The sequence below is a fragment of the Crinia signifera genome, chromosome 4 (genome assembly GCF_055691185.1).
Source record: "Crinia signifera chromosome 4, ASM5569118v1, whole genome shotgun sequence".
Taxonomy (NCBI): Eukaryota; Metazoa; Chordata; class Amphibia; order Anura; family Myobatrachidae; genus Crinia; species Crinia signifera.
The window spans coordinates 285029345-285048314 of record NC_139220.1 but is presented as its reverse complement, the minus strand read 5'-3'; the positions used below and the strand labels follow the sequence as shown (position 1 = coordinate 285048314).

At 49.8% G+C, this 18970-nt stretch overlaps 1 protein-coding gene across 2 annotated transcripts in view; it reads left to right on the top strand.

The window, feature by feature from the left end:
- Positions 1-18970, top strand: part of PEBP4 (phosphatidylethanolamine binding protein 4) — a 57062-nt gene that overhangs the window by 20232 nt on the left and 17860 nt on the right. For both annotated transcript variants that reach the window (XM_083184844.1, XM_083184845.1), the window contains exon 4: positions 18801-18899. In XM_083184844.1, coding sequence (XP_083040970.1) covers positions 18801-18899 — 99 coding nt within the window. The remainder of the gene's footprint in view (positions 1-18800; positions 18900-18970) is intronic.

The following is an 18970-nucleotide window of genomic DNA, read 5'->3' as shown; positions in this document are numbered from 1 at the left end:
TGGGGTAAATTTACTAAGATAAGAGTTCTATTGCAGATGAGATGTTGCCCGTAGCAACCAATCAGATTCTACTAATAAATTCTATTATTTATTTAGAACCTTCAAGAGCAATCTAGAATGGTTGCCATAAGAAACATACCATACCATCTTCAATAGAAGAAGATGGTATGTTTTTAATAGATTTACCCCATTGAGTCAGTATTGCTAACCATTACCCCGTAGGGATGGCCATCAACCATCGATGATTCGAAATCATCGATGGTTCATGGCCGATGTTGAATACTTTTACCATCGATGGGGGAGTACCAGATGGTTTCCCTCCATCGATGGAATAGCAAAACGATGTTTTGCTGGTTTTTTTTTTTTCCAAAGTGCTGGGACACTGAGCATAGCTCCGCCCCCGACACCCACGAAGCCCCGCCGCCCACAGGCCAATCAATCAAACACAATGGATTTCCATCGATATGTAAAAATATTGATGGTCATCCATTGCATAGTTAAGCACTATCGATGGCCAGTTGCCGAATTGCCATCGATGGCAACCATCGATGGCAATGGCAATGATGGCCATCCCTATTACCCCGTCAGTATTGCTCTATCTGAGGAGCTGCGAAATGAGGTAGATACCTGAGGGTGTGTAAAGTGTTCAATGACCTATTTGGTTATTCAGTTGCACTCTGCACCCAGTATCATAACTCATTCTTCCTCACACCCATAGGGAAATATGCAAACATTAATATCGCATTAGTATGTGATTGTGGTGATCCCCATCGGCACATCACCAAGGATTATTCTGATCATTACTATTATATGGCACCATAGGGGGTCCGCAGCACCTGGCAAAGTACAGAAACAGAATGACAGTGACTTACAGTGCAGAGCATTGTGGGAGCTGGACATGGTATATATAGACATTGCTGCATCAGCTTGGGGGTAGAAACCAAGGGAAGATATAAGTGAGGGAGTTAAAAGCCCTGCTCATGAGAGTGTATCTACAGTGAGGTCGACATGGCAATGATTGACACATTGAAAAGTCGACATAAGTTAAGGGTTTTTCTTAATTTTTGGGGGCTTTTTTCACACTTTGCCACTGTTGGGACCAGTAAAGTAGCCTGACGCATGACGAGGGACGTAGTACACTAGTTGAGGGTCACCCTGCTCAGATGTCAACATTGTCACCAAAAAAAAATGTGAAAAACTCACATTGGCTTTTTCATGTGTTGACCTTTTGCTTGTGTTGACCTTTTGGTGTTGACATTGACTGTCAACTTCGACAATGTCTGTGAGCTACTGAGCTATGGCACACTTACTTGTTATTGTCCCCAATGTAGTTGGCACAAAATGATGGGATCATAGAATCCTGTTATCTACATAATGCTGCACTCTTTCCCGAGCTGGATTCCACCGACAGCTGACCTTTGACCTGACTTGTGACATCACAGGCTGTCTGAGCTGGGTATAGATGCATTCCTGTGTCACTGTCATTGGCTGCTGGGGACATCACAATAGTGACAGCGTATCATCGTTCCATTCTCTGTGTCACAGAGAGCTTTTTAATTATGGAAATCGTGCACTAAATAGGAATACATTTATTTGCCTAAACTTCCCCTTTCCAGCCATGCTTCTCTGGTATCTTCCCTACAGCCCCCGCAGGCTGGGGAAGCCCAAATGGTTTTCTCCACAGCGGGGGAGGATGAAGAGCAGCAGATTGCAGGGAGGGGGCAGTGGGAGGATTCAGGACCCCTCCGCCTCCACTATGACAACATACCTGCAAAAAGAAGGAAGATTCAGAAGAACGTTAATAATCTATGTGCTCCCTGCTGCAGCCAGTGTGATGGGGGCAGGGGGGGGGGGGGGTGTCTGCACCTCACATTCTGCCCCCATATAATAATCTATGTGCTCCCTGCTGCAGCCAGTGTGGTGTGATGGGGGCAGGGGGGGGGGGGGGTCTCTTCACCTCACATTCTGCCCCCATATAATAATCTATGTGCTCCCTGCTGCAGCCAGTGTGATGGGGGCAGGGGGGGGGGGGGTGTCTGCACCTCACATTCTGCCCCCATATAATAATCTATGTGCTCCCTGCTGCAGCCAGTGTGATGGGGGCAGGGGGGGGGGGGGTGTCTGCACCTCACATTCTGCCCCCATATAATAATCTATGTGCTCCCTGCTGCAGCCAGTGTGATGGGGGCAGGGGGGGGGGGGGTGTCTGCACCTCACATTCTGACCCCATATAATAATCTATGTGTCACCTGCTGCAGCCAGTGTGATGGGGGCAGGGGGGGGGGGGTGTCTGCACCTCACATTCTGACCCCATATAATAATCTATGTGCTCCCTGCTGCAGCCAGTGTGATGGGGGCAGGGGGGGGGGGTGTCTGCACCTCACATTCTGCCCCCATATAATAAGCTATGTGCTCCCTGCTGCAGCCAGTGTGATGGGGGCAGGAGGGGTCTCTGCACCTCACATTCTGCCCCCATATAATAAGCTATGTGCTCCCTGCTGCAGCCAGTGTGATGGGGGCAGGGGGGGGGGTGTCTGCACCTCACATTCTGCCCCCATATAATAAGCTATGTGCTCCCTGCTGCAGCCAGTGTGATGGGGGCAGGAGGGGTCTCTGCACCTCACATTCTGCCCCCATATAATAAGCTATGTGCTCCCTGCTGCAGCCAGTGTGATGGGGGCAGGAGGGGTCTCTGCACCTCACATTCTGCCCCCATATAATAAGCTATGTGTTCCCTGCTGCAGCCAGTGTGATGGGGGCAAGGGGGGGGGTCTCTGCACCTCACATTCTGCCCCCATATAATAATCTATGTGCTTCCTGCGGCAGCCAGTGTGATGGGGGCAGGGGGGTCTCTGCACCTCACATTCTGCCCCCATATAATAATCTATGTGTTCCCTGCTGCAGCCAGTGTGATGGGGGCAGGGGGGGTGATTGCACCTCACATTCTGCCCCCATATAATAAGCTATGTGCTCCCTGCTGCAGCCAGTGTGATGGGGGCAGGAGGGGTCTCTGCACCTCACATTCTGCCCCATATAATAATCTATGTGTTCCCTGCTGCAGCCAGTGTGATGGGGGCAGGGGGGTGTCTGCACCTCACATTCTGCCCCCATATAATAATCTATGTGTTACCTGCTGCAGCCAGTGTGATGGGGGCAGGAGGGGTCTCTGCACCTCACATTCTGCCCCCATATAATAAGCTATGTGTTCCCTGCTGCAGCCAGTGTGATGGGGGCAAGGGGGGGGGGGGGGTCTCTGCACCTCACATTCTGCCCCCATATAATAATCTATGTGCTCCCTGCGGCAGCCAGTGTGATGGGGGCAGGAGGGGTCTCTGCACCTCACATTCTGCCCCCATATAATAAGCTATGTGCTCCCTGCTGCAGCCAGTGTGATGGGGGCAGGGGGGGGGGGTGTCTGCACCTCACATTCTGCCCCCATATAATAAGCTATGTGCTCCCTGCTGCAGCCAGTGTGATGGGGGCAGGAGGGGTCTCTGCACCTCACATTCTGCCCCCATATAATAAGCTATGTGCTCCCTGCTGCAGCCAGTGTGATGGGGGCAGGAGGGGTCTCTGCACCTCACATTCTGCCCCCATATAATAAGCTATGTGCTCCCTGCTGCAGCCAGTGTGATGGGGGCAGGGGGGGGGGGTGTCTGCACCTCACATTCTGCCCCCATATAATAAGCTATGTGCTCCCTGCTGCAGCCAGTGTGATGGGGGCAGGAGGGGTCTCTGCACCTCACATTCTGCCCCCATATAATAAGCTATGTGCTCCCTGCTGCAGCCAGTGTGATGGGGGCAGGAGGGGTCTCTGCACCTCACATTCTGCCCCCATATAATAAGCTATGTGTTCCCTGCTGCAGCCAGTGTGATGGGGGCAAGGGGGGGGGTCTCTGCACCTCACATTCTGCATCCATTTAATAATCTATGTGCTTCCTGCGGCAGCCAGTGTGATGGGGGCAGGGGGGTCTCTGCACCTCACATTCTGCCCCCATATAATAATCTATGTGTTCCCTGCTGCAGCCAGTGTGATGGGGGCAGGGGGGGTGATTGCACCTCACATTCTGCCCCCATATAATAAGCTATGTGCTCCCTGCTGCAGCCAGTGTGATGGGGGCAGGAGGGGTCTCTGCACCTCACATTCTGCCCCATATAATAATCTATGTGTTCCCTGCTGCAGCCAGTGTGATGGGGGCAGGAGGGGTCTCTGCACCTCACATTCTGCCCCCATATAATAATCTATGTGTTACCTGCTGCAGCCAGTGTGATGGGGGCAGGAGGGGTCTCTGCACCTCACATTCTGCCCCCATATAATAAGCTATGTGTTCCCTGCTGCAGCCAGTGTGATGGGGGCAAGGGGGGGGGGTCTCTGCACCTCACATTCTGCCCCCATATAATAATCTATGTGCTCCCTGCGGCAGCCAGTGTGATGGGGGCAGGGGGGTCTCTGCACCTCACATTCTGCCCCCATATAATAATCTATGTGTTACCTGCTGCAGACAGTGTGATGGGGACAGGAGGAGTCTCTGCACCTCACATTCTACCCCCATATAATAATCTATGTGCTCCCTGCTGCAGCCAGTGTGATAGGGGCAGGGGGTCTCTGCACCTCACATTCTGCCCCCATATAATAATCTATGTGTCACCTGCTGCAGCCAGTGTGATGGGGGCAGGGGGGTCTCTGCACCTCACATTCTGCCCCCATATAATAATCTATGTGTCACCTGCTGCAGCCAGTGTGATGGGGGCAGAAGGGGTCTTTGCACCTCACATTCTGCCCCCATCTAATAAGCTATGTGTTCCCTGCTGCAACCAGTGTGATGGGGGTGGGTGGGGGTCTATGCTCCTCACATTCTGCCCCCATATAATAAGCTATGTGTTACCTGCTGCAGCCAGTGTGATGGGGGTAAGGGGGGGGTCTATGCTCCTCACATTCTGCCCCATATAATAAGCTATGTGTTCCCTGCTGCAGCCAGTGTTTTCACCCAGTGTTTTCAATTGCTAAATCGGGTGAAAAACGCCCAGTGTGTATGCACTGAGCATTTTTTTAGCCCATCGATTTTCACCACCATCGGTAAGCATACATGCTGGGCAAAATCGCAGATTGTGTATGTACATTTAGACATGATAAATTTAGGATAGCGCTAGGATATTCAAGCAGAGTTAGCATAGAGATAGTTGTATATATGAGTGAGAAGAGGAAAAGAGGTCAGGGTAGGAAAGGTAGATTTGAGTATCATCAGCATAGAGATGATATTGGAAGTCAAATAAGAGAAAAGCAGAGGCCCAATAGCACAGCCTTGGGGGACACCTACTGTTAGTGGCAGAGACGATAGAGAAGGAGCAGTCACAGAGATAGAAGGATAGCCAGGAGAGAGCGGTATCATAAATACCAAGGGAGTGAAGGATTTGCAGGGGGAGAGGGTGGTCCACAGTCTCAAGCGCATAGGGTCAAGGAGAATAATTTGAGAGTAGTGTTCCTTGGATTTGGTGACATAGGGGGAGATTCTCTAAGAATCTCCGCCCCCCTTCGCAATTATAATTATCGCATATGTTCTTGCGTTAAGAGCTGTCCTTTGCGGTGAGAGTCGCCGGGTCCCAGCAGGTCCCGGCGGCTCCCCCCTCCCTCACACACCCGGCGCTGCTGCACCGGCCTCTCCTCCTTTCTGCACCCGGAAGAGGATCAGTGCAGGGAGGAGGTCACAGGTCCGGGCAGCACAGCTCTGTGCTGCCCAGACACAGGTGAGGGGGGAGGGGGCGATGCGGGGCGGCGGGGGGTCGGTGCGGGGCGGCGGAGGGTTGCGGTAGAAGCCCATTGGCCTCTAATCTGGCGATGCCCCCCGCCGCGGTAACCCGGCGGGGGATGCTTACAGCATCCCAAAATGCGGTAAAAACCCCGATAACGGTGGTTTTACCGCATTTTTCACTTAGAGAATCTCCCCCATTATCTCCCCCATAGAGAAGTCATTGCATTTTCATGAAGGCAGTTTCAGTGGAGTACAGTCTTAAGGCTGATGGGTCTATGTCTGATGAGGGAGAGATATTGAGGAGGTGGGCAATATGGAAACAGGCAGATGAAAATAATTAGTGGAAGGGGCAGGAGGGGATAGGGTCTTGTGGGGAGGTGTTTGGAGGGGGATCAGATAAGGGCCATTACTTCATCTGCAGATAAAGGGGGAAAGAAGCCAGAGTTGATGAGATGCTTGGTGGGGGTGGTCAGAGAAAGGAGGGGAGAGGATGTTGAAGGTCTGTTGGGATGTGGCTGACCTATGGAGTCAAGATTGGATGTGAAGTATGTGGCAAAGTCAAGAGCAGAGAATGAGGGAGTCGAATTGGGGGTGGGCAGAAGAGGGAGTTGACAGTGGCAAAAAGATGCTGGCAGTCCAAAGATTAGGAAGACGTGAGGTTCTTAGAGTATGACTGTTTAGAAACAGAATGGGCATCACTGTAGGATGAGAACATAAATTAAAAATGAGCGTGATTTCCTCCACTGTAAATGAACATTTTTGCAGATATCTGGTGAATTTGGAATGCCAGGGTTGAGGTGTTAATCTGCAGGGATTATTAGTGGTCACTGGAGTCAAGAGCAGAAATAAGGGAGGTATTGTATAGGGAAGTGTCTTGTTCGGGATAGGCGAGAGAGGGAATAGCAGAGAGAAGTGAGTCAAACAGGGACAGTGGCGTAACTATAAATTTTGCTCCCCCCTGCCATAATGTTTGTGCCCCCCCCCCCTTGCGTGTATGTGTGTATGTATGTGTATATATATATATATATATATATATATATACACACACACACACACACACCTAAATTACACACATGTGTGCAATGAAGTAATCAAGCAGCTGCACTCAGCGGATCCTTTCAAAGGCATAGGGAGGGAGAAGGCTAAGGGCAGTGTACTAGCGGGAATCGTTGGGTGGGGGAGTTGGTTTTCTACAAACTATCAAACACTCTCACTCTCTCTCTCTCTCTCTCTCTCTCTCTCTCTCTCTCTCTCTCTCTCTCTCTCTCTCTCTCTCTCTCTCTCTCTCTCTCTCTCTCTCTCTCTCTAGATATCTATATATATATATATACACACACACATTAATATCTATACATTATATGTGTGTGTGTGTATATACTGTATGTAAATATATATATACTAGGTGATTCATCGCGCCCTACGGGCGCTCTTCACACCGGCGTAAGGGGCTACGCCCCTTAATTTGTTAACATTTGTATTGTGAGAAATATGGTTAGAATTGTATGAAAGATGCCCTGTATTGCAGCTTCTGGCAGTGGGTGAGGGTCCAGCGTGGCAGCACAGGAGTACCGGACGGTGGCCCTGAGTCAGTGTCTCCTCCTACTGGGTGGGAGTTAGGGTGCATGAGAGCAGGAGGCTGGGATATGAGGCATGATAGGGGTATGTGGGCAACACAGCGTCAGCGATTACCCAGTGGTGGAAGTTACGGTTCAGGAGAGCAGGAAGCTGGGTAGTGATAGGGGTGTGTGGGCATACGGGGGACTAAAGAGGGTGGTGGACACTGTGCAGCTTCTGCCAGTGGGTGAGGGTCCAGCGTGGCAGCACAGAAATACAGGAGTCAGTGTCTCCTCCGACTGGGTGGGAGTTAGGGTGCATGAGAGCAGGAGGCTGGGCGGTAAAGCATGATAGGGGAATGTGGGCAACACAGGGTGAGCGGGTCTCCACTGGCGGAAGTTACGGGGCAGGAGAACAGGAGGCAGGGCAGTGTCCTCCCACATTGATGGCAAAAGTATTCAACATCGGCCATAAACCATCGATTATTTGAAAATCATTGATGGGCATCCCTAGAACTGGAGGAGGGTGGGGGACAGTATGCAGCTTCCGGCAGTGGGTGAGCGTCTCCTCCCACTGGGAGGGAGTGAGCGTGCATGAGAGCAGGAGGCTGTATAATAGTGGTATGTGGGCAAGACATTGATAAAAGTTGTGGCGCTGGTGCAGAGGGCAGTGGGGAAACCTGCAGTGCGGCAGCCAGGGCCGGATTTCCCACCTAGGGGCGGTACCTGCTTGTGGTGGTACAGGATCCCCCATTGTCACGTGGGTACGTGAAATGCGGGAGCGGGGGCCGCGGTGGTCCGCTGGGGGGTGAAATTGCCGGAAGGGGGTCTGGGGGGTCTGTAAATTGCGGGAGGGGGGGTGGTGTGTGGGGATCCGCGGTTAGCGGGAGGGGGCGGGGGTCCGCAAATCGTGGGCAGGGGCGGGGGGGGCTTGAATCGTGGGAAGGGGGGTCCGCAAATTGCGGGAGGGGGGTTGTCGGGGTTAGTGAATTGCGGGAGGGGGGGTTGCGGAGGTCCGTGAATTGTGGGAGGGGCGCGTGGGGTGCCGTGAGTCAAGGGGGGGTGGTGCGGGGGTCCGTGAATCACGGGAGGGGTCATGAATCGCAGGAGGGGGGGGTCGTGGGGGGGCTGTGAATCGCAGGAGGGGGGGTGTGCGGGGTTGCCGTGAATTGCATGAGGGGGGCGTGAATCAAGGGAGGGTGGGCGCAGGGGGGTGGTGCGGGGGTCCGTGAATCGCGGGAGGGGGCATGAATCGCGGGAGGGGGGGTCGTGGGGGGTTCCGAATCGCAGGAAGGGGGGTATGGGGTGTGCCGTGAATTGCGTGAGGGGGGCATGAATCGCGGGAGGGGGGGTCCCCGAATGTGTGAATTACGGGGCGGTTGCAAATCGCGAGAGGTGCCGAGGGGGCCCGCAAATCGCGGGAGGGGGGCGCTACGGGGGTTTTCGTGAATCGCGGGAGGGGGGGTCGTGGGGGGTTGCGAATCGCAGGAAGGGGGGTGCCGTGAATTGCGTGAGGGGGGCATGAATCGCGGGAGGTGGGGTCCCCGAATGTGTGAATTAGGGGGCGGTCGCAAATCGCGAGAAGTGCCGAGGGGGTCGGCTCAATAAACAGTGAAAAAACCCATGTCGACCTTTTGACTGTCGACATAGACACTGTCGACCTAATGGCAGTGTCGACCTAATGAGCTGTCGACCTAATGAGCTGTCGACCTAATGAGCTGTCGACATAATGACATGTTGACCTAATGGTATGTCGACCTAAAACCATGTCGACCTATTGAGCTGTCAAACTAATGGTGTCGATGTAAGTGCTGTCTAACAATAGTCCGGATACCGGGGTGGTCGCGGGGGTCCCGCGAATCGCGGGAGGGGGGTCGCGGGGGTCCCGCGAATCGCGGGAGGGGGGGTTCGCGGGGGTCCCGCGAATCACGGGAGGGGGGGTCGCGGGGGTCCCGCGACTTGCGGGAGGGTGGAAAGCGGGGGTCCCGCGAATGGCGGGAGGGGGGGTGCGGGGTCCTGCGAATGGCGGGAGGGGGGGTTGCGGGTGTCCCGCAAATGGCGGGAGGGGGGGTCGCGGGGGTCCCGCGAATCGCGGGAGGGGGGGTCGCGGGGGTCCCGCGAATCGCGGGAGGGGGGGTCGCGGGGGTCCCGCGAATCACGGGAGGGGGGGGGGCGCGGGGGGTCCCGCGAATCGCGGGAGTCCTGGCAGAGGGTAGGGATGTGCAGGAGTAATGGTGGATGGTGGCTGTGGAGTAATGGTGGATGGTGGGCGTGTACTGTAGCCCTGGCTGGGCGGGGAGAGGTGATGTCAAGGGGGTGGAACGTCATACACATGAAAGTGAAACTGTTCTACACAGGAACGTTCTCCACAGGGGTTGAGTGACAGATCTGGCTAAATATATAAGAGATATATATATATTTAAATCAACAGGATGAAGGCGGCACTCACACAGTCTCTCTGGTAAAGTAAAAGTCCTTTATTGAGCGGTATATATATATATATATATATATATATATATATATATATATATATATATATATATATATATATATATGTGTGAACATTAAACAAAAAAAGTACAACACCGCATTGCTTACTTTTACTGTGTTGTACATGATGAGAGCTTCCAGGTTCTCTCCTCCTCCGCAGTCCACCCAGCACAGTGTTCACTGTTCAGCCTCCTTCAGTCCATAGTCTATACACACACTTCAGCATGCCAGTGGCCCCACCTCCTTTCTTCCTTCTACAGCCAATAACAGGGCAGCAGGATGCATCTTCATATATCATTGGACAGCTGAGCTGTCGCTGAGCTGTCCATAAAAGCTCTGTAGCGCTGGGCTAGCAGCTCTATAGTCTCAGTGCTGCCAATCAGCTATGAAGGAGAGTCTGGGACTTTTGAAAGTCTCCCCAGCAGCAGCAGACTGCCCTGCGAGTCCGCCTGCCGCCGCAGTCGCCTGTTCTCTGCAGTCTGCACACACTCTGTTGATGCTGCTTCTCTGCCCCACAAATTGGTGCCCCTCTATAATATGGGGGCAACATTCTGCCACTGCGCATGTGGGAAGAAGTTGGCTGGGGTCAGGTTGGAGGAGAAGCTGTGGGGGGAGGAGAAGCTGGCCACAGACACGGCAGCCGAGTGGTGTCGGTTGAGGATAATAAGGCAAGCTGCTGGCTGAACTTGGGGTTTAAAAGCTAAATGCCGCTGCTGCTGGGTGGTGGGTCAAGAGAAGCTTTACACGGGACGTGTAAAGAAGCAGGCCGCTGAGCAGAGGCAGGGGAGAAGCTGGCCGTTGCTGCTGGGGGGAGCAGGACATCAGCTGAGGGTCTTCAGGCTGCCGGCTGTGTGACAAGCGCAGCGGCAGCAACGGAGTACAGAGCAGGGACTGGGAGCCGCACTTCCTGATATTCTCTGCGCCTTCCACAGACCCCGCTGGTGCTGGCTCCTCCAAGCCACCGTGGGGGCTGCTGCAGTATAGCTACGCCACTGAACAGGGAGTATAAGGAAGCTGTGTTGATGGCCTAAATGTCATGGGGAGTTATAGAAGTCACATATATCAGAACCATTAGTGAAGACCAGATCTCTCCTCAAATAGGTGAGTGAGTGAGAAGGTCCACTGGGAGAGACCAATTGATGATAACAGGATAAGAAGTTTAGAGGAAGAGGATTCTTTGGGAATATCAATTGTGATGTTGAAATCACCGAAAATAATGGAGGAGTGAGTGAGGCAGGAAGCAAAGTGATCTGGGATTTTGGTGTGAATGCCAGGGGGATGGTAAATGACAGTTACTCAAAGATAAACAGGTTGGAGCAGGCATATAGCACCTCAAATGTACAAAATGTCAGGGATGGTTCTGGTGATATGAGTTGGTAGGAGTAACCGGAGGATAGAAGGACCATCAACACCACCAAAATGTCAAGCACTGGGCCAGGGGTGGCATGTACATGTGAGGCACCAGTAGAGGGAGCAGTGTGAGAAGTGGTGTTAGGGAAGGAAAACTGTAGATAGTGGCTATTGAAAGAGTTCAGTATGGGGAGGAGGGAGGTGAGGTGACAAGGAGTGGAGATGTGGAAGGACAATGGTGGGGCAGAGGTTAATGACAGTGGGGTAACAGGAGAGAAGAAGAAGCAAGGAGAGGTAGGAGACTGGATGGGGGATAGAGGTGGGAACAAGGGATAAAATATGGTAGACACTGAGTGTTGGGGGAAGTTAAAGAAACCCTGGACTTAGGAATAGGTCAGCATCCCCGCCTGCATCCCCTTACTAGCATGTGTGGAGATGTGTATTAGAACACCCTCTCATGCGGACGTAGGGGAGAGAATGGTACTTGTGTATTATCACGGCGCCCACTAAGCTATTTGCTTAGTGGGCTATTCTGCGTAGGAAAATCGCATCTCATGTGCCATTGTAAGTGCCGATGCGATTTTCCTATGCAGTTTATTCAGTGCTCTTTTATTTATATTGTATAGGGTGTACAATGCCATTAGATATACAATAATGACATACAATGAGGTTTTAGGCACCCCCCCACTATCCACGCCACCCCGAAGCGTGGCGAGCAGCGGCGGACCGCGTCCTCCGACCTTTTCATACCCCTACTATCCACGTCGGCGTGGAGTTGATTTTATATAGTGTGGCGAGTGGACGCGGAATACATGTAAAGTAATCCGCGTCCCCTGCCACACTATATAAAATCAACTCCACGCCGACGTGGATAGTAGGGGTATGAAAAGGTTGGAGGGGCTCGCTGCACTCGCCATGCTTCGGGGTGGCGTGGATAGTGAGGGGGTGCCTAAAACCTCATTGTATGTCATTATTGTATACCTAATGGCATTGTACAGGTGCGATGCGATTCCCCGGGGCTAAGAGAGCAGTGAATAAATTACATAGGAAAATCGCATCGCACGGCCGTTATAATGGCCCATGCGATGCGCTGCGATTTTCCTACGGTGCCGTACGTAAGAAACTTGGGTGCCGTGATAGTACACAAGAGAGAATTCATAAAAGTCTAGACTGACTTCTATTTGCAAATGGGCGGAAAATCATTTGATGGTGAGCAATGATGATTTGATGATTTCTCACTCGTGCGGCCACATTGGAGGTGATGTGTAAAGGGGGGGGGTTTCATTCAGCTGAACCAGCAGCGATAATGTTACTACGTCCTGTCAATGTGGCTTCCTGCTTCGCCTCGATAAAGAGATGGCGTCGGAGGCATTACACCTGCATGATATACTGTACTGCATTTTCCCCCGTGGCCACTGTTCTACTGCATTCTCTGCACTTTCTTGCTGACATCTGATAGGTCCAGGTCAGACGTTGATCAATACATTTGCAGCCAATTAGGTCTACAGTCAGGCTTTTGGACATGCAGTACGTTAGATAATTCATTTTTGTATCATTCGTGTATATGATAAACATCTGATGGTAAAGTATTAATGGAGGGTTCATTAGAGATAACTAGTATAACTGTATAAGATTGCAGACTACCTAAAAGGAATTATTTATTTCTTGGTGACCAGCAGAGAAACGGTTAATACAATTATACGGTAGAAAGCAAGAAAGTGGGTGAGAGTAAGGATGCCATTCTCCAGCGTCTCCCAGAATCCCTTGCAGTGTTGCCATGCACTGCCTGTGAGCCGCACACTCTGCATGTGTCAGCTTGAGCAGTTGTCACAGAAACAGGGCTTTAAATAATGCAATTACTGTAGAACAAGGAAAGAGAGGTAGAGACTGATTCTCCTAACGTTTACTCTCCTCCTTAACTGTGATATCTTTGTTTCTGTTATTCAGTTATTGCAGGGACCAGCTGCCAGTTCCTGGGTCCATGTATTCCAGTATGACTGATTAACCATTTCTGTGCTCTTACTAGTCTCATACTGTGTATTTCACAGATGTATCTATCTGCCCCTTGTAGTACATAGGAAGAGGGCATTTTACTTACTGTTAGAAAGCAATGTTCTGTGCTGTCCCCTACTAGCCATATGGCTTTATCTGTAACATCGTATTACAAAATACAATTGTATTGCTGCACTTATTCTCGGCGACATGTGAGATACGACCATCTCTGCTAGCCCAGAACAAGGGCCTTACTATAGCAAGATGGGGGCTGGCTGTGGAACTATAGTGCCTCAGCTGCTGCAAATTTCTTTTACAAATAACTGTCAATCAGCACTGTGTAAATGAAATGCTTTTGATTTTTATGGGCAACCATTCACTCTTTCCACATTTTGCATGACTCGTTATCCCTTTGCCGGTGGCTGTCTCTTGCGGCTTGGTCCTTGCCAGTGACAACTCCGTTAGAGGACCCTACACACTCACACAAAGACCCTTATTCAGATCTGATCGCAGTACAAATTTGTTCTCAAAATGGGCAAAACCATATGCACTGCAGGTGGGGCAGATGTAACGTGCAGAGAGAGTTAAATTTGGGTGGGGTGTGTTGAAACTGAAATCTAAATTGTAGTGTCAAAGTAATGCAGCCAGTATTTACCCTGCACAGAAACAAAATAAATGTTACATCTGCCCCACCTGCAGTGCACATGGTTTTGCCCATTTTGAGAGCAAATTTGTACTGCGATCAGATCTGAATAATAAGGGCAAAAGGGTGGAGCTGAAACAGATCAGGGCCTTTCATAGGGCAGTATTCAATGAGGCTGATTCGCCATGTTTTATGGCGATTTTGTGCTATTTTCGTGCTTTTTTTTTTTTACAAAAACGGTGAATCACCCTATTCAATGACCAGATGGTGAATACATTTTAAGGTTTTTATCGCCATGATTCACCGAGTAGCAATCGCTATCTTTTTATGGTGAAGTGCATTGTGAACTTTTAAAATAAAGTGTTTTGTTTTTTACATTTGGTGTAAAAAAATCAGGAATTTTATTCTGAGGAGGGGCATGCTATTTTTATTCATGTGCTGTAAGCACATGAATATATATTTAATAAAAAAAAATGTATATGTGTATATATATATATATATATATATATATATATATATATATATATATAAGAAAGGGTTTCTGACTCTGAGTTGCGCTGGGTTGTGTGTGCAGCACCACCAAAATTCCTCCTGTTAGTGAGGAACGGTGTAGTAATCAGGAAAGTGGGGGGTGATTGGGGTGCGCTACCTAGTATAGAAACTGTACCTCCCAATATAACATTACAATTTCAAAACAGAATACACATTTCTGAAATAGTGTTCTTGTATTTGAGGATGTTCCCAATGAATAAGCTCAGTCCATCTCTGGGTAAATAGTTCTTTTATTGGTGAAGAAACCCGACGCGGTTCGTCTCTAAGACTTCATCAGGGGTAAGAACCAATGGGTGAGTGGATTTTGTGTGGCTGGTCCTATTTGAAGTTTCTGCTGTTCACAGCTGATGCAAATAAAATAAATATCACCAAGTCCTTCTTGATGGGGCTCAATTTAATGGAAGTTTCTGAGTTGAGAGTCTAGTGTAGGATCTTACTAAGAACAATATCAGGACGCTCTCTCTGCAGTAACCTCCTCGCTCTGCATTCAAAATGAGAATATATATATATATATATATATATATATATATATATATATATATATATATGGAGACAGGGTGAGGGCACTCCAATAAATGTAATCAGGTACCGGGGTGCTGCACTCAGAAAACAGGTGGCAGTGGGTAGGTAGTGGCACACACACGGATTTGGTAAAGAACGTTTCGGGGTTTTATTCCGTTTTCAAGTCAAGAACAAGGGAAACAAATGCAGACATACTCACATATATACCAGATAGCCGGGGCTGGTGTCCGTCAGACTACTCCTGCCGCTCGTGTAGCTCAGCGTTGCACTTCCTGATGGGCGTCCTCTCTGGAGTGGTGATGCGGGGTGACCACATCCGGGATTCCCCCAGCGTTGTGCGTTGCCAAGCAACCACAGCGGCGGGGATCACTGTAGCCAGCCGGCGATGCTGGTAATATAACCTGTAAGAAAAAGACACCATAAGTGAGACAAAAATAAAATAGCGTGATGTAAGCACGGGCATGTAACATGAATAGTCAAACTAGGCATGGAACAAAAGAACCTTAATGAGCACAGAAGAGAATATGTATAGATATACAGATGAGCACAGCAGAAGAGTCATGGCACTTTAGAACGTATCAACATAAAAAGAAAGCAGTAACGGATCTGGAGATCAGGGGGAGAGGAAGACGCAGTGAATCAAATGAACATATTAAAAGATAAATGTTCATTAAGTCCCTTAGGGTTCACAGTATCCAGCCTGAAGATCCACTGTGTCTCTAAGCGTAATAATTTGAGGCCACGATCGCCTCCACGCAGATCAAATGGTATGTGGTCAATGATGACATATTTCAGATTGGCCAGGTTATGTTTAGTTATAGCGAAGTGATTGGCCACCGGTTGATCGTTGGGTCTGTTGTTGATGGCTGCTCTAATCGCAGTGCGATGATTCGCAATGCGTTCCTTAAAAGGTCTGATAGTCTTGCCGACGTATCCAAGGCCGCACGGACAAGTAATCAGATATACAATGTATGAGCTGGTACATGAAAGGGCATGTTTGATGGGGAATTGTTTCCCCGAATGAGGGTGTGAAAAGGTTCTGGTGGCCGTCATAGTGCTACAGGTAGTACACCCTGTACAGCGATAGCATCCACCTGCTTTAACTTGTGTGCCAAGTGGAGAGCGTGGGGATATATCAGTTCTCACTACCCAGTCTCTGATATTGCGGCCTTGTGTGTAACAGGACATCAGGTGGGTATTTTTCAGGGTCCGGAGGTCTTTGTCATTTTGGATCACAGGCCATAATGATTTCGACAATGTGCTTATGACTGGATCAGCGGAATTATAGGAACGTACCCAGCCCATAACATCTTTGTTCTGGTCCCGATGAGTTTTACGTAGGGTGTCGGAGCGTTCAATTCTGTCAACTCTGTCTCTGGCTGCGTCTAATATGGCGGAAGGATAGCCGCGAAGCCTAAATTTGTTCTGCATTTTATCTAGATCATCTTTAAGGGTCTCTTCTGTACTGGTTATTCTCTTCACGCGTAGTAGCTGGGAATAAGGCAGGCCACGAATGAGAGCTGGAGGGTGATGGCTCTGGGCTAATAAGAGAGTGTTGCGATCTGTGGCTGTTGTGTATATAGACATGTTAAGGATCCATTCATGGATAGAGAGGCAGACATCTAGATAGTTCACTGACACCAAGCTCATCGAGTACGTGAATTTAATGGGAGAATCTTGCGAATTGATCTCATTGATGGCTAGGATGAAGTCCTCTTGGGTACCAGTCCAGAATAAGAGTACATCATCGATGTAGCGTGTATAGAAGGTAATCCTGGGGCCCAGGTCAGAGTCGAAGAAGAGAACTTGTTCGAGGGCGGCCATATAGGCGTTCGCAAATGATGGAGCGACCGGGGAACCCATTGCACACCCGGAGCCTTGAAGAAAGAATTGTTTGTTGAATAGAAAAAAGTTCTGTTGTAATGTTAAAGTAAGGAGGGTGACGAACAGCTCAATGGGTGGTCCTTGGTAGGTAGTATCTGCCAACAGCAGGTCACGGGTGGCTTGAATCCCCTCACGGTGGGGTATGCTGGTGTACAAACTGCAGATGTCTAGCGTCACCAGCCAGGTACCACTTTGAATCTGTCCCAATGACTGCAGTTTGTTGAGGAGGGCTGTAGTGTCCTGAAGGTATGATTTCGTCTTCTGGACTGCAGGTTGCAAAAAATGGTCGAGGAAACTTGAAACATTACTGTAAAGGGAGTTGGTGGCTGAAATTATCGGCCTACCCGGGGGTTTCTGCAGGCACTTATGTATCTTGGGCAGGCAGTATAGGAGAGGCACTTTGGGCATGTCGATGGTGAGGTAGTCCTTCACCGATCTGGGTATTGCATTGGACGACACTGCTTCAGCCAGAATAGTATCTAGTTCTCTCTTGTAGGGACCAGTAGGGTCATCCGGCAGTAAGGTATAAGTATTGGTATCTGACAGTTGTGAGTATACCTCAGTTTTGTAGTCTTCGATATCCCAGATCACGATACCTCCCCCTTTGTCAGCGGGGAGGATCATGACATCATCATATGTACTGAGGTCCTTAATGGCTTTCCATTCTTCTCTGGTGAGATTGGAAAATGTATTGCATGGTTGGTTCTGTGATTGGGATATCACTACTTGGGATTCCAATAGCTTTGGATGGCGACATTGTGTGAAGGTGGATCGAATTTGGACTTCTTTTTAAAGCTTGCGTAAGTGGGGGATATAGATACAGGGCTGGATGTGCCTTCTTTGCTGAAAAAGTCCTAGAGGCGTAAGTTTCTATTAAGACGTGTCATTTCAACTTTCCAGTTGAACGGGTTGAATTTATTAGTTGGTACATACGACAAGCCTTTATTGAGGACATTGATCTCAGCTGATGACAGAACGCGATTGGAGATATTGAAGGTCAGGTCCTCGCTTTGCGACCGCGCGTTTGTGCCTCGACGACCTTGTCCACCTCTTCTGGGGGGTCGTTGTCTCTTTCTCTTACCGCCCTTGTCCTGACCCCTGCAGGAGGGCGCTTGGAGTTTTTTGAGACCGTAGAATTTCTACCAGTATCACTTGATTTGGAGTTAGAGTCTGTCGTAGTTCCCGCTTCTGTGTCGTTACGTGGGCCTCTGCGTTGACCTCTCCTTTCTTTGTTCTGGGGTCTGTAGGGTCCTGCAAGCCATCGATAGACACTCTGTTCTGTATAGTCCCTGTTAACGCGATTGAATTTGTTGTTTTTTTAAAGCAATCAGCTCTTTTTTGAAAGTGTCCAATTGTGTCGACAATTTATTCATCCAATTGTTGCCAGAATCGTTTAATAAGGTCTGTAAATGCAGTGATTGGTACTCTTCAATTTGCTTCTGTATCACACTCATTTCTCTGGCTGATTTGTGAATCACCAGGGTCATTAAATCGAAAGAGCAATTGGTGCAGGGGGCCGGGAGCCGAGCCGCTCATTAGATATTCATATATTCACTGCACCCGATCATTACATATGCACGATCGGGTGTAGTGAATACCCGGTCCCCTGTTGGCTATACCGGGGGGCAGCCTGTGCTGCCTGGCTCCCGGGGAGCCCACCTCCCCCCCACAAACGTTCTGGGGCAGGCAGGGAGACTTCCATCTCCCTGCCTGCCGCCATCCTCAGGCTCCCTGCGGATCGGCGCAGGAGTTAAAATTCGCCGGTCAGGGGCAGTGAGCCCCTGACTTGTTGAATACTGGAGCTGGCGAGGCTCCGGAACGCGGCGGGCAATGGCGAATGTGCAGCGAATCCTAAACAGGATTCGCTGCACATCGTCAAAATTCTCATTGAATACTGCCCATTGTCATGTTCAAACATAATTGTATTTTAACTGTTTTGGGCCAACTGCAAGAATGAGTGTGTCTGATGTTGGTATTTGGTCCACTCTACCTGCATCGGTCACATGTGAGACGGTCAGCTCTTCTGCTGCATTACACTTTTACCTCTGTGGTATATCGTTCCAGGATAAAACTTATCTTCTGATGATGGTGGATCCAGATGCCCCCAGCAGAGCCAATCCAATACACAGGCATTGGAGACATTGGTTGGTCAAAGATATACAGGTGAGACACTGGTTGGTCACAGGTATACAAGTGAGACACTGGTTGGTCACAGGTATACAAGTGAGACACTG